Raw genomic sequence first — 16,737 nt, 5'->3', positions numbered from 1 at the left:
TGGACAAGGCAACAGACTGGGAAGAGAGGAACAGCAACAATGGAGAATATGTGAAAAAGAATGTGTTTTTTGAACATTCAAGCATGAAAACCTGTTCTAGTAGAGCCCAAAAACTAAATCAAGACATAATATGCTCTCTTTAAGACGAAGTGTGTGGCATTTTTTCCCGAAGTCAAAATCAATACTGAGGTTTGGGATGGTATCTGTTTGCTCGACCAATATTTGGCACTTCGGTGACGCTAGAAATGACACACTTCACCTTTAAGGACATCAGATCATTGGCCTCACCTCAGGACCAGTGATGTGCATCATACCAGACACCGCAGACGCAATGGAGTCATATCCAGGCTTGTGAGACTCTGGGCCCGTCTGTCCATATCCTGAATAAATTAACAGACGTTGTTAGTGATTATGTGTGTGAATGATTATCAGATGGAAATGTGCATACAGCTCACAGTTTTGTGTAACATGAGCATGTCAGAGCTACAATCTCCAGCATGTTCTGTTGCCAGTAGGGCTTGATTCGGGCCTGTGTGCGGCTCTTAGAAATCCCTACAGCTGAGCACACACGTCCAGAGAGAATGTGGGCAAAGACCCGATTACATTTATATTATCACCAGAGAAGTCAGATTAATTCGGTTCTAGGAACTCCACCATAGTTCTAAGACTTTGACTCACTGGAGGTAAACATCCATGGATGTGTTTATTTCCTTGGCAGAGGTATGGGTGGCTTAAGGAAAATCTGTCATGCCCTAGTATGCCTTCTAGTCAGAGTTTGTGCAAATACATTTCATAAACCAGTATCACTTCATAACATTATCCCTCTCTCTTTGCTTTAATTACTTGAGTTTGCTAAGGCAACCATCACTATTATTATTTTTCATACTCAAGGTTAAGTATGTATATATTGTAGTGTATATATTATATATATAAACACTATTATTAACAGGGGTGCACATAACTTTTTTTGGTCTGGTTCTTAGGGGAGCACCTGGAGAGCACACTTTACACTTATCCTACAAGCTGTCGTCATCACTTTCCTCCGGACTGCTCTTCTTTTCTCTCGAATATGGTAGATGATGATGATGACGATGTTTATTTTACATTTTTTTATTAACATTAATGACACAACAGCAGGAATATTAGGCTGCTCTCACTTTAAGACTGAATGCATGGACGAATATACTGACACACATCCGGCTTGTCCCGTAGATGTTCTGCTTACGCACTTTTACCTCGCACACGAGCAGATCCGTTTGCGCTCTGGAGACGCGTTCGGTCTTTCCACTATCAAATTCCATCATGTAAATAGCGAATCTGCCATGGCATGAGCGCAACTGGCATTTAAAGGGAATGGGAGGTGCGAGTCTGATTGGTCTAACGCACGTAAATCCCAAAACACACCCATTACTCATTAAGAGAATAGGGACAACCCTTTTAGACCATGCGCCTGGAGCACTGACCATTTTTCCCATCGTTAAAATAGCAAAAGTGGATTCGGACACACCCTAAGTGAACTTGCGCCCTGCGCTTTAGACCATGCGCTTAGATCGTTAAAAAAGGGCCCTTTATCTTTAAAGTTGGCATAAAATGAAAATTCACCCTATTTAATACTACTAAATAGATGTTATTAATCCGTTACATCCATCAGCTGGAGTGCCCTTGATTTCCACCAGAGGGCACTTCCTTATCCTTTGCCATTCCATCATGAAATACATTTCTGATTACTGCCCCCTGTTTTCCATTACCCTTGGTAACTCAGCCGATATAAGCCCTGTTTATTCAGGGGCTGTTCTCCTGTCTCCTCTCCAGCCGTCAGATCATTATTGTACCTGATTTAGATTCTGTAATGTCTTTTCTTTTTAGTGATTGTGTTTTGTAGGGTTGACCTGCCATTTTCTTTGAAATCACGTTCGTTCTGTTTTGTTATTGTATTTAGTTAATTTGTTGGATTTTGACTTGGATACTTCGAGGGTAGTTAGTTTGATATTTTAGTTTATTATCTGTTTTGTTTGTTATTTTGGGCCTTGGGTCTTCCTGAAGATTATACACCCACTGGTTTATGTTACTCTGGAAATAATTTTACTTATATGCTTATCTTCTTTATCTTAATAAAATGTTTATAGTTTTTCTTGAATTTTGGACTCATTGGTTTATCTTTTGGTCTGACGACTGGACGTGGGAGTCATGTTTATTTCTTTTGTTATGATTTAACCTAGACAGATTGTAATAGGCGTTTTGGGTGCCTGAAAACGCAAAGTTTTGAAAACTGGTTTCAAAGTGCACGTTTTTGAGAATGGGCTCCGCGTAAACAACAAAAACGTGAATCTCTGTAGACGATGACGTCATGCACACGTGTTCAGTCTATAGTGTTTCATCGCCATCTAATAGCCTGGCAGCAGAATACAGATTTTTTTGTCGTTTTCACGGATCTGTGTGAATGGGTAGCTTGGAAATCCAAACACAAATCTGAAAGATTAATGGTCTGGCATCAACTAACGAAAATCGGCCAGCTCGAGGGGCGGCACCAAGCATGCATTTGAAAATCTCACTGCACGCAATTGGATAACACTACGACCAATCACAACAAGCCCCATACGCTTAGCTAGCAGCGGAGCTAACTGGTAGAATAGACTCTTCCCGTATCCAGTCGGCAAAACAGCAAAAACGTCCTTCTTGCAAAGGAACAATTCGAGCGCCGTCTTCTGTTCCTCTTTTAGAGAAAAAGCCATAGTCTAACTCGTTCATTGTAGCGGCCAAAGCCATTTCAAACAACTGGTGTTCATCCATAGCCGTCTTGCAATGTTTACTAATGACTTCGACATCACAGCGCTGTCGTCATCTCGCCTCTGGCCCGCCTATATCAGATAACCTGATGTGATTGGTGCAGCTCAGATACAAGGGCATTTTTAATGAGCATCATTACTAGACGCCAGAGTAAACTCGCTGAGCAAATTCAACTTGTGCTCTCGCGAGAACTCTGGATTTCCAGGGTGGTGAATGGGGATCGTTTTGACAAAGGAAAGGAAAAACTTCTCAGTTTTAAGCATATCGTTGTCGTGTAAACATATCCTCAGTCACTCATTGCGAAGTCTTGTTAAGTGTTGTAGGTCTGAGGAAATGTGTGTAAAACTCATTACTGCCCTTGTACTTCAGAAATCCCTTTAAAAGTATACATCTGTTTTAAACATGGCACAATGGGCTTCATCATCACAGTATGCTAAAGCCTATCTAGTGCAAGGGATTGATCAATATGCTGACTGAGGACTGGGACACTTCAGGCACAGGATGGTTCTGTCTGGAGAGACAGGGTCGTTTACACCTCAATAGGAACAACAAATTTTAATGTCAGAGTCAGATTAATTATATTGGATAGATAAATAACTGAATTACGCATCTCATACTTCAATTGCTTTTTGATCCGATTATTGGTTTAAAATAGCAGCGCAAGCTTCCAGCCTTAGTGTCACATTGCATTTTCTGAGCACTTTATCCTGTTCCCGTGCTATAGTGTCAATCTTCTGCCCGTTTCCCTGGATTTCCCTGTTTGTCTGTGTCTTGGACTCTATTGCTATCTGGATTGTTTGCTCTGCGGTCTTTTGACCTTCTGCCTGTTATTTGGATTAGGATTTTGAATTACCCTCAATAAACTACTGCACTTGAATCCTCAACCTTTCAGAGGAGTTACGTGACATGATCTTATTGGGCATGTTTTTTTAGCTAAATTTTTTACCAAAAATTACTCTGATCTTCCAATGAAACGACTTATCCAATCATTTAGTCCGCTTAAAGGGATAGTTCACTTTGAAATTAAATTTTGGTATGTTTTAGCTTACCTCAAGGGCATCCAAGATGTAGGTGTCCTTTTTTCCGCAGTAGTTTCAATTTTGATATTTTTAGGTCAAACCGTTCTTGTCTGTCAGTCATATAATGCAGGTCTATGGTCACCACCTCAAAGAGCATGCACAGAGTCCAAATTAAAACAACTCCCCATCGTCCAAATTAAACAATTCCCCATCGTAAGTACACATTGATGGCCTAAGACACGAAACGAGCGGTTTGTGTGAGAAAACGAACAGTATTTATATCGTTGTTACCTCTTGTACACACCTGCGTCCAAATTATCTGAGAGCGCAGGCGGGTATAGATATATACACTAGATGTCGCCTTGGCTACGGTTTCGTTCCAATGAACTGCAGTAGCCAAGGCGACATCTAGTGTATATATCTATACCCGCCCGCGCTCTCAGATCACTTGGACGTGGCTGTGTACAAGAGGTAACAACGATATAAATTATGTTCGTTTTCTCACACAAACCGCTCGTTTCGTGTCTTAGGCCATCAATGTGTACTTACGATGGGGAATTGTTTAATTTGGATGATGGGGAATTGTTTTAATTTGGACTCTGTGCATGCTCTTTGAGATAATGACCATAGACCTGCATTATATGACTGACAGACAAGAACGGTTTGACCTAAAAATATCAAAATTGAAACTACTGCGGAAAAAAGGACACCTACATCTTGGATGCCCTTGAGGTAAGCTAAAACATACCAAAATATAATTTCAAAGTGAACTATCCCTTTAAACCCCGCCCCTGCAAGCTTGCATACATCAAACTCCGCCCACACATCAAAATCCTACAACTGATGCATTGAAACAAATCCCAGTCCCACATTTTCTTATTTCAATGGAATGTATGTCACAAAACGGAAGAAACGTATTGGTGATATTTATGTTTCATTTTGACATTTAGAAACTATAAAAGGAAAGAAAACCAAAAATATATACTTTTTTTTTTTTAAATAAAGCAAATTATGAAATCAAACATTGCTTTCAAAGGAACAACGCTTCCTGTTGCCCAATTACTTTAATGAGAAAGCAAAACTAATTACGATGCATATTTGAGCAATTATTCAGCAAAATTAGAAAACTGGTTTCTAAGAGAATTCATAACACATTTTAAATAAGCATTAACAAGTAGTAGTGCTGGATTAACTCATCAAACAGCCCAGGTTTCTCACCGCCAGCTTTGACACAATGTGAAAGGCATTCGATGCCAAACCTCAACACATTTGGGTGTGGGGGCCCATCTAATGAAGGACACATGCTGAAAATAACTCGCGTTCTCAGACGCCACTTAATCCACTTTAATATGCTGGAAAGAAATTAAACACCAATCATAAAAGGAAACAGGGAGCTTTGTCGCTTCTGTGGAGCGCCGAGCGCCATTGAGACCTCAAACATCTCCAGAGGAACAGGAGTCTGTGGTTCATGTTCTCCATACGCATCAGTGTAACCAAACCTGATTATTCCACGTTAACCAGACTAGACAGTGCGTGTCTCGCCCTAAAATGTTCATTCCCTATCTGCATGGACAATAATAGACATGATGTACTCTAGATAAAAACAGTGTGAAATTAAAACCACCTTTTTGTTATACAGTTCACATGGGAACATGGAAAAACTGAATACATCTGAAGGGTATTCTGTTGTTTCCGTTTGTTGCTCACATGCCGAGTGATGTGTTTACCATTTTGTTGAATATACTATCCACTTATAGACATTATGGTTAAAAGGAAAGACTGGTTTTGCTTAAAAAGTGGAATTGATAGATAAAAGGATGACGTGGCATAAAACAAGAGAAGCCAGACGAGAAAATCCATTGACAAAAAAGCTTTAGATGAGGTAAAAAAAAAAAAATTACTCAGAAATACAAGTCATCCAAAAACACAAATGTTAATATTGCTGACGAAAGGAAGAGTATTTCAAGCATACAATGAGCACACTTACAGGTACACTATGCAGTTTCCGTTTTCTCAAACAGCGCCCCCTAGAGTCGCCGTGGAGTACTTGTGTTTAACGTTACTGTCGGAAATACCACTCGCGCAGAGCCGTCTCTGCACTCTTCCGACCGCGCTTTCTTCGTCGACTCTGCCATGATTCACGTCTGAAATGCGGGCTAGTGTCTTTCATAGACGCTGCTTCATATGTTGTTGATGTATGTGACGTCGTGCCGTAAAACAAGTCGTGATTTCCGCGAGATTTGTCGGGGTGCCACCTCTCAAACCTGCATTGCTGGTTTTGCCAGCGGCTCCATCCTTTGCTATCAGGATGATTCGCCCTACTACGAATTCGTTTACCATCGAAATTATTTCAAAGCTGTTATATTAAGGTACAAATCTTGCATAGTGTGCCTTTAATACTTGTACACTGCAGGAAGAAAACTTCATAGCAAAAAAAAAAGACTTGAATATTCAACGCTCTCAGGTCTAAATTTGGTCATCGTTACGCCAGCTTTGGCAAATTGTAAATTGTAAAAATCTCATGTATGGGTCCTCTTTTTTTTTGTAGCACAAGACGAATTATGTCTCATATCAAAGACATTTCTCGTCTGCCAAGTCATGGTTTTAAAGCCTCCTCAGGGATTTGCATGAGCAATCACAATGTATAGGTTATGCAGTGCCGTTTCCTGATGAAATTGGGCCAAAATAAAAAATGGGTGACTCCCAAATTGCTACTGGACCACAATTTTGCCCCCTCAGGACTGAAGCAATAAACCGAAGGATGTCAATAAATCAACTGACAACATGACACTGCAAGGCCCATTACAAATCAATTGGACAAGACTGCAGAACTGCTACAGCATGTGAGATACAAACCAGACATAAATGAATGGCTTCCCTTATTCCTGATTGGGCTGTCTAATTAATCACAGTTCATGTGGTGGGGCAGGAGACTGGTAATGATATTTGCTTAAAGCAAAGATTGAAAGGCTTCAACAAGAGAGCCACACCAGACCTCTAATGCTGAATCCAACATTCCCAATCTAACAAACACAGCAACATATACATATCAATCCACATAAATATATACTGTATATATAATTTAGAAATAATAGCTTGGTCTTGAGCTTGACAAATGTAGTCATTTTGAGTAATAATTATTTTTAATTATTAAATTATGAGATCGTTTTCTAAATTCTAAATTCTATGGAATATTCCCTTTTTTTTTAATAAAGGTGACAATGCAAAAGCAGGGTTAAATGCACATTATTATGCTTTAGGGGCTAAAATAATAAGTACATTGAAAATGTACTAAACAAAAATAAGTACATTGTTGTCACGTTGTTGTATTGTTTTAATTATTACAGTTGAGGAAACTTGACAGTGTTGACAGCTTGTTGACAGGGAGCTGGACACCATTTTAACCCTCTGGTGTTCTTCTGTCATTAGTCAAATAAATGTTGTTGTTGTTGAATTTTTTACTTCTTCAGAATGGTACTACAATTCGGTAAAGGATTTGGCACTTTCAATGTGAACACACACACAAAAGAAATCATGAACATGATTCCAAAAAGTTAAATGGTCATGAAAAAAATTGTCACACTTATATTAGTTTGACCGCATTGGAAATGAATGGGAAACGAATTCCTTCATCTAGTGGAAACGTTTGGTACTGCAGCCAAACTAAATTTATTGAAAGCTCATTTTATGAGATATCAACCTCAAATTTAGAACTTAACTTGTCTAGATTTATGGCTTTGATTTTCTCACAGTTTTATAGGAAAACATGTTTTGAAAAATATATATATATTCATATAAAAACAATTAAATAGTATTTTTGTAATTTTTTTTAAAAACAAGTTAAACTTCTATAACTTTGTTCACTTTTTTTCACTTCAGCAATAATTTGTATCTTAATCTTTAATAAAGTATCTTTTTCAAAAAGAGATCAAACTTGAGTCTGAGCTACAAAGCATTCAAGACAGATTTTGTTGGAAATTTCATGTGAATGAATGGATTATAACACTACTGCATAAATATAATTTAGTACCATAAAATCCCCTAAAAATACAAAACCTTATCAAACTAAAATGCAGTAAATTCGATTCATTTAAGACACTATGTCTCAGTCTCGCTTCTGCCTGGTCGACTGCCTCTTGCGCTCGCCATTTCCTCCCAGTTCTGACCGTGATGTAGCCGGGTTAAAACCAGACCATTCAATAAAAAAGGAGCCCCAGATTAAGGAAATGTACTGTTTTAAAATAGCTTCTCTTCATGCTATGTTAATTTCATGGTTTCTTGTTTTAATCTCTAATAACTATTAGTTTATCTCCCCAAGGAACATCACATTATGGTCTTTACTGCCTTAAGTAATGCGGCATTACACATTTTTAACCTTGGGTCAACACAAGTTAAGACAGATGTTCACAGTTATGTTCTTATTTTTTACAAAAAACTAATGTCCCAATGTTTGGTCAAACAGACATGGCTTCAGTTTGATAAAAACATGATACATTAACATCATATCTACCATATCTATTACATTAAATATAGAACAAATTAAGTTTTGCCTAAATCTAATTGAGAGGGAAATGATCACTTTGGATTTAATTTGATCTAATTTGATAGAGTTGGAGATTATGGTTCCAGGAATTCTCTGGGGAATGGATACGAGTGGAAGACTTTTACTCTATTTCATAGATACGTTTACATGGTATCATCATCTTTAATACTGACATCCACAGGTTTAAGAGTCAGCAAAACACACAGAAGGCACGATGACGACAATCAACTAAAGAGGCTTGTCCTAAAAATCCCTGTCAAGTGAACATTTGAGTCTGATAAATCAAACTGCACTTGTTGAAACTAAGCATTCCAGACTGATTTTACACTCAAGAAGAAAGTGAAAAATCCTTTCAGAAGGGGAAAATTAAACGATACAGGATGAGCACAGTAAATCATTCCAATTTAACTGTCCACCATCCACAATTTAATGCGGTCTTGTGGGTTACGCCTCCAGGTCTTTATAAGCGGCGCGAGACATGGGAATTTGGCTGTGATTTGCGATCTTACAGAGAACAGCTGAGAAAAATGCAGTCTTTGAGTTCACTTCATCGTCAACCACAAGAGATGCCACTGAAGTGTTGACACGATGTAACAACTTGCATGAAATGTATGAGCAATGCAAACATCAGACTACCGTTTGCTGAACTTCTTTGATGGGTTTGAATTTTTTGCGTGTGGATAGATGTTGTAATTTTACTTTACTACTTCATGTTTTCATTTAAACAAAAGCAGACATTTCTCAGTAGTTCTAAAACAGTATTAAATCCAGATGCACCGTGTAGTAAAAAATATTATATACATACAAAAGTAAAAAAAAAAATGCATGGCAATTTGACCAAAACCGGCGTCTTTTTACAGCCCTGACGAGGGTTTATGAAAGGCAGCGCACACCGAGAGATGTGTAACCGGCTGCAGAAATGCTGATTTCCATTTCCTTATCAAGTGCGAGTTGACTGCAGGATTTATGGGTGCCTGACACGTGAAACCAATCACCAAAGCAGCCAGCGTGGTGACAATGCCCATCCGCTTCAGATTAGCGTGGCTACAGAACAATTTTCAAGTAAAGAGTGGCTTCCTTTATGAGTGTAAAAAAAAAATAAAAAAAAATCAGACAGTAAAGTAAATTAGCCTTTTCATAAGGGCCATACAGCTGAAAACATTAGGGTTTATGGATTAAATGCAGGCCAGATTTAGAATCCCAAAGGCGTGTCTACAGTACTGAGATGTAAACGTGATGAACAACACATCAGCTTTTTGTTCCCGCTGTCTCTTCCTCCGATTCTGCAAACACACAACTCTGTTCCTTCATGTAATGGAGCGAATTATTATACATAGTAAAAGAGAAAATACTACAAATGCATCTAAAACCTTTATAAACGTCCAGAACGAGTGAAGGTGCGGTGACATTTACTGCTGTTCTGCCTATTTTATCGGGCAAAAATCCAATTTCAATTGGAATCCACACAAATTTTGCATGAGGGTGAAAGATTTCTCAGTGCAAGTTGGTCAGTCGATTTTGTTGCGTTCATCAAAAGAAAGCTGCTTGCTTAGTTTGAGAGTAACTGTATGAAAATGCTCACACAAATGCTACACTCTTGCCAATTTACCTTTTTTGCCCACAAAATGTCAAATTTTACTGCTAATGTGACCACACCTTGATAGATTTTAATTGGAACAAGATTTTATATTTTCTTCTGTGTTGTGGGCGGTTGCCGGGGCGTTCCTATGCTGTTGCTAGGGTGTTTTAGGTGTTTTTTTTAAAGGGTTCATTACTTTTTTTTTTTTTTTTTTTATGTTTCTTGAGGTTTAATTATGTTATTTATTTATTTATTTTGCACAAAAAAAAAAAAAAAAAAAAAAATCCCCATCGTAAGTACACATTGATGGCCTAAGACACGAAACGAGTGGTTTGTGTGAGAAAACGAACAGTATTTATATAGTTTTTACCTCTTGTACACAGCCACGTCGAAGTGATCTGATCTGACGTGTACGCAGACTGGTGCATAGATATATACACTAGATGTCGCCTTGTCTACGGCAGTTCATTGGAACGAATGTCTTTAAGGCGACATCTAGTGTATATATCTATGCACCAGTCTGCGTACACGTCAGATCAGATCACTTGGACATGGCTGCGTATAAGAGGTAAAAACGATATAAATACTGTTCGTTTTCTCACACAAACCGCTCGTTTCGTGTCTTAGGCCATCAATGTGTACTTACGATGGGGAATTGTTTAATTTGGACGACGGGGAATTGTTTTAATTTGGACTCTGTGCATGCTCTTTGAGACAGTGACCATAGACCTGCATTATATGACTGACAGACAAGAACGGTTTGACCTAAAAATATCAAAATTGAAACTACTGCGGAAAAAAAGACACCTACATCTTGGATGCCCTTGAGGTAAGCTAACACATACCAAAAATGTATTTCAAAGTGAACTATCCCTTTAATTTAATATCTGAATTCCAGTATTTAGTACTCCCAATTTCTAATTAAAAATGTGAAAACAAGCAGCTTCGTCATAATTACAGCAGAAATTGTGGTAATTGTGGTGAATATTGTCACCTGTAATGGAGCAATAGATGAGTCGAGGGGCTTCCTCACTCAACTCCTCGTACCCGAGTCCCATCTCAGTCAGCTTCCCGGGCAAGTAATTCTCCACCAGAACATCACAGACTTTGGCAAGCTGACAAAAGAGAGAGAGAGAGAGAGAGAGAGAGAGAGAGAGAGAGAGAGAGAGAGAGAGAGAGAGAGAGAGAGAGAGAGAGAGAATAAAGTGTGACAGACTAGGTGTTTAAGCCAAACGTTATTTAATGCGTTATGAACTTTTACCTCAGTTACAAGTTTGGTTCCCTCTGGATCTTTAAGATTAACAGCAATGCTCTGCAACACAGATGAAAGAGGGGAGCACAGTTACAACGGCAGAAGTCAAGATCCTAAGAGTTTTAAAAACCTGATATAAAAAAAAAAATCTTATTTTGGTGTTGTTATAAAATATTTCATATTGTTTAATGCATATTAGTTTCTGAATGTTCTTTAATGCGCTGAATTATGGTTACAAACCGAACTCTGACATTAAAGGACAAGTTCAGTATTTTACACTTAAAGCCCTGTTTTCAGATCGTTTCTGATGAAATAGAAGGGTTAAGATTGAAATTTGGACACATGCTGCTCACTAGCGGCGCCAGGATTTTGATTGTAGGTGGGCCTCCAGAAAACTGGATGGGCCAGTTAAAATAAGGCAAAAAATAAAAATAAAAAAATAAACGGGTTCCCCTTCATCTCCGTTTCAGCGCTTTTCTGGGCACTGAGGACAGCGACTCAGTAGCCTAACAGTTACCTGAATTTAATGCGTAATTAGCATAGGTAAAAAAAAGAAAAGAAAACTTAAACAGGAATTTTTTGTTGCTTTTTTAATACAATTACAATTTCATTTAATTTATTGTTTAGTAAAATTATAGGCCTATTATTTTTAGTTTATTAACAGCAACAACAGCTGTAAAGATGAAGTTGACGATCGCCATATCTCCGTAGTGAACGCGCCTATAGAGAGAAATGCACATCATGGATTACATCTCTGATTATGTAGCCTATTTCTTTTCGTTTTAAATTGTTAAAAAGACATTTCAAGCTTTCTTAAGATATATTTCATGTCTGTGAGGCCTACGCTGAGTTTCGTTAAGTTAGGAGGAGAATGAGATGCGCTCCAGTTCACAAGCGGACGCCTCCATGATTAGGCCTATATCGTCTGCTATATTTGCTTCTTGGTTCCAGGCAATTGGTTGATATTTTTTTTTAATTAAAATTAAGATATAATTTATACAAAACGAAATTCACTTAAAAAAAGTCTTTCTACAAAACAAAACTTAATTAAGTGGTCAAAATCATGTCTGACCCACGCCATGTCTCTCGATATATTGCGCATCCTATCTTACTCTGCGGTTCACTTTTCATAATCAACATAGATGAAAAAATAACATTATAATATTTTAACAAATATGAAACTAAATGAGCTTATTTAATGGCTACAACACGTAGGCTATAGTAGACCTACAGGCTCTCTATTTGTACAAATTGCTGCACATTCATTTTATTCTGAATTTTGCACACATAAGTTGAAAGTCATTTGTTTGTGCATAGCAAAACATATCTGCAACATTTATCAAGTTCACTGATAATTATGCGTGCATTTATTAATTATTATCTTAATGAATAATGAAACAAGGACGAAGCATGTAAACTGCGTTGTTTGTTTATAATGGAATGGATCGCAAATAGATCCGAACGAAGAAACGTACAAAACCATAGTAGAAAATGGGTGGGCCCAGACCTAAAATGGGTGGGCCCAGGCCCACCCGGGCCCAATGGTAGCGCCGCGGCTGATGCTGCTGTCCCGAGAATTTTCGGTTTCTGTGGTAGCACCTCCACACCTCCACAATGGTTGCATAGGTGCACTGGAACAATCCTTCCTAAAACGCATTAAACTTTCGTTTACAAAGATGTGAAACTCACCGAGTGGTCAGAGGTGTTCACTGATATGCTCACACAAAAATCACTGCAAAAGAAGCTTTCAAACAGGTTTTATCGTAGTCAACTCCATTGACTTGTATTGGATGTGCTGTGAGGTACGGTATTACTCCGCCGCCGGGCCGGAGTGTCTATTATTCAAGCTCTCAACGGAAGAATGTACGGGTGTGAGGCGTTTGGAAAAATAGGTCCACAGTTTTACAACGAATGGTAAAACACCTGTTGGAAAGCATCTTTTGCAGCGATTTTTGTGTGAGCATATCAGTGAACACCCCTGACCACTCGGTGAGTTTCATGTCTTTGTAAACGAAAGTTTAATGCGTTTTAGGAAGGATTGTTCCAGTGCACCTATGCAACCATTCTGGAGGTGTGGAGGTGCTACCACAGAAACCGAAAATTCTCGGGCCAGCAGCATGTGTCCAAATTTCAATCTTAACCCTTCTATTTCATCAGAAACGATCTGAAAACAGGGCTTTAAGTGCAAAATACCGAACTTGTCCTTTCAGAACAAACCCCCCTTTTAATAAAACTTAACAATATGGCTTTTCTGGAATATGTTTTGTGTTCAAAAACAGTTTTTGAACAGGTTCTTTAAAGTGAATTGTTCATAAAATCAAAACTCAACAAAAATACCTTTTTGTTCCTGTTCACACTCAGAAAATAAGCGCTCTCTTCACCCACAAACGGAGGACCCCAGGCTCTCGTGTCGTCCCCGGAGCCTGTCACACATTCACATCTCAATACAGTTCACTAGATTTCATTGATCACTGCAGTCTGACACTGTTTAGCTCTAAACTAAGATTCATTTTACAGGAACTGGCAACGTGACGTGTTTAATATGACAAGTGTCACTATAGTGCAGCCGTTTAACATGGAAACAGGATTACCCACCTCAAAATATTCGCTCTAGAGGCAAGCTTGGTCATATGTTACTTTAATATATGCACGCAAAACTTAATGAAGGGATTTTTTTTATTTATTTTTTTTATTTTTTTTTAGCTTGAAAGTCCCAATCCTAATTCAATTTCATTATATTGAAAACAGTGGCAGGGATATTCTTTAAAATGTAAAAAAAAAAGAAAAAAAGGAAGACACAATGGTGAGGAAATAATGGTAGAATTTCTATTTTCGGGATAAACCCAACCCTTGAAATGATGCCAACATCTCAAACTAAAATTCAAGCAATATCTCTCACTCTCATAAAAAAGAATTCACATTTACAGAATCCTCACCTGGTCGCTCAACTTTGATCACTTCTGCTCCCAAATCTCCTAATATCATAGTAGCAAAAGGTCCAGCCAGAACTCTGCATTGAACATCATAATGATAGTGTTTAATATTAAACCTTTACGAGCATATAAAGAGCTTACACTCCGGGGCAAAAAATGTATAAAAATGTGCCAGGCCAATATTGGTTAAATATGTCTTGATTTAAATGGTACTAACAATTTTAATCACAAATCACTGGTCAGCTTTAAACCTTTCTTTAAATGTTTAAGCCATGTTGGTAAACTTGCAGACAGCTTTTACAGGAGAAGAAGAGTCAGTGTTGTTCCACTCAATGTTAATGCCTTCAAACAGTTCATGAGTAGCTGAAAAATGTCTCCCAGTCAGTCTGAGTTTAATGTGAGATCAAACATTCACTATATGGTTCAAATCTGGACTCTGATCAGGCCAAAACATTACCCGACTTGTTCTCAAGCCACATCTTGGTTGTCTTTGTGGGCATGAGCATTGTCATGTTAAAAAAAAATAACATCTGATCATTCCTCTTTAGATAACCACTTTTCAATAGAGGGAAGCAAGCCATCTGCTCCAAAGCATTAAATGACTTTTCCCAGAGAAGCAGCCGCTAAACAGTCTCTTCCTCCATGCTTTACTGTGGTAGAGATGCATTTATTATTATATCTGTCAGCAGATGTTCAGACAGCGCTCTGAAGTATCATCATACAACTCCTATTTCATTGAGATTCATCACTCATACACAACTCTGCTGAACCACTCTCAATCAAACTTCATATATTCTGCCAAAAACTTGGTGCATTTGCTTAAATGTAGCTACGACAATTAAAATCTTAGTGTTTTACCATTTTGGGGCTTGGCTCATTTTTTTATTGTTTATTTAATTTTTTGGACCAGGAGTGTACTTTTTGTATTTTATTTAGTGGCCACTCATAATAACATGACATGAATGCACATACCTTGTCAGATCTAAGACTTTAACGCCATCTAGTGGTCTGATCTGACCTTCACCTGTATTCATGGGGAAATGAGTTTGCATGATTATTATTATTAAACAATCAATGAGTCAGGTAATTAATTGTATTCTGAAAATTCATTACAAATGAAAAAATAGATATATTACAACTACATAATTCTGTTTTATTCAGCACAAAAAGAGAGTTGATCCCTGGATCAACGTTCAGCTTGATTGTATGATTAACAAAAGACTGGAATCATACGTTATCTGGCTTGACAAAGGGCCAGTGGGTTAAAAAGTAACTTGTTGATCCTTTAAGAAATCAGTTGTAAACAAGTACAATATTTTAGAATTGTTTTACCATTTACTTTAGTTTTTCCTTTTAAATATAGGAGTTATATAGGTGCGCGTACACGTGCCACTACAACATAAACACGTAGGAGTGCAGAACAATTACATTATTTACAACAAACCAAGAGATGTATCGTTTTCATGAAGTAAACAAACAGGTGTGCATACATCTATTTACACCATAAAATAAAGCAGTATAACGATGAAGTAAACAATTGTAAAATTAATTTAGAGCACTAAAATGTCCCTGAAGGTATGATGATGATGATGATCACAACCAACTGATGTGTGGCGCGCGCGCGCGTCTATTACACTAGCGGGATAATAATGGTCGGATTAAAATACAGGTGCTACCTTGCAGCTTGGCAGTGAATGGTCTTCTTATATTCACATAGTTCGTCTTACTCGATTGTAGAAACTGTGATGTTCTGCTTAGATAAGATAAAACTCTTATAAGAGCGCTTCCCGACATGTTGACGCAGGCAACGCAACGCGACGTCTATAAAAGCCCCGCCTCCACGCGTACATTTGGACAAGAATACATGGAGGAGTCTTTTAAATCTTTGCAAGTGAGTTCTGCGGTTATGTCGAGACATTTGACAGCACATAAAGGGCCTTCAAGACAGAAATGACTATGAAACACAGAGTCTACGTGCAAACCGAATCCTCCATTCATTGACGCATTCAAATTTTAGGACATGTTTTGTCACATTGTGTGTATTTGTTAAAAACTACCCCAAAAATCTCTAGAAAATGATTAAATAAAATTCCCCTTTCATGTAAAGCGACTGATTTTGTTAATCTGTTGTAGCGCTGAGAAAAGTAACATCTATCACATGACCACATAACTCTCCAGCGGCGGGCTGATGAGTGACTTTAATAGACGTTGAATTAACACTACATAACGCACAGTAATACAATAAAGGCTATTATTATATATTTCTTACTATATAATATTATAGTATTATATAATAAGGAAATAAACCGGGCTTTTCCTTTCTTTTTGGCCTACAACTTGACATCATCACTGAAAAGCCACGAGGTTTTAGTAGGTTAAGAACTACATTTCCTATAAACCATCACGCAGTGCGCAATGAACCACAAAAACGTCAACAACTTTTCTTCTACTCATTTTAAAATAAAATTAAAGAGAAGATATTGTGATGAATATGGGCAGCATTGACTTCCATGGTATTTCCATCCCCTCCATATTCTTCAAAATATATTTTGTGTTCAGCAGAAGAAAGAAATTCATTCAGGTTTGGTTGGTTTGGAACAACTTGAGAGTGAGTAAATGATGAC

At 37.9% G+C, this 16,737-nt stretch overlaps 2 protein-coding genes and 1 long non-coding RNA gene across 3 annotated transcripts in view; 2 read left to right on the top strand and 1 right to left on the bottom strand.

Annotated features, from left to right (window-relative positions):
* sugct (succinyl-CoA:glutarate-CoA transferase) overlaps positions 1-15,943 on the bottom strand; it is a 144,519-nt gene extending 128,576 nt beyond the window's left edge. The window contains exons 1-7 of the mRNA XM_082184360.1: positions 15,790-15,943; positions 15,086-15,137; positions 14,117-14,190; positions 13,518-13,603; positions 11,190-11,240; positions 10,923-11,043; positions 289-380 (exon numbers count right to left, since the gene is read on the bottom strand). Of these exons, the coding sequence (XP_082040486.1) occupies positions 289-380; positions 10,923-11,043; positions 11,190-11,240; positions 13,518-13,603; positions 14,117-14,190; positions 15,086-15,137; positions 15,790-15,907 (594 nt within the window). The 5' untranslated portion in view covers positions 15,908-15,943. The remainder of the gene's footprint in view (positions 1-288; positions 381-10,922; positions 11,044-11,189; positions 11,241-13,517; positions 13,604-14,116; positions 14,191-15,085; positions 15,138-15,789) is intronic.
* The window catches only part of LOC309509619, a 404,791-nt gene that overhangs the window by 238,184 nt on the left and 149,870 nt on the right, over positions 1-16,737 (top strand). The window lies entirely within an intron of this gene.
* The window catches only part of LOC309509576 (uncharacterized protein), a 153,249-nt gene that overhangs the window by 41,322 nt on the left and 95,190 nt on the right, over positions 1-16,737 (top strand). The gene's annotated exons all lie outside the window — the stretch shown is intronic.

Source organism: Leuciscus leuciscus (assembly GCF_965113295.1).
Source record: "Leuciscus leuciscus genome assembly, chromosome: 11".
Lineage (NCBI taxonomy): Eukaryota > Metazoa > Chordata > Actinopteri > Cypriniformes > Leuciscidae > Leuciscus > Leuciscus leuciscus.
This window is presented reverse-complemented; position numbering and strand designations above follow the sequence as displayed.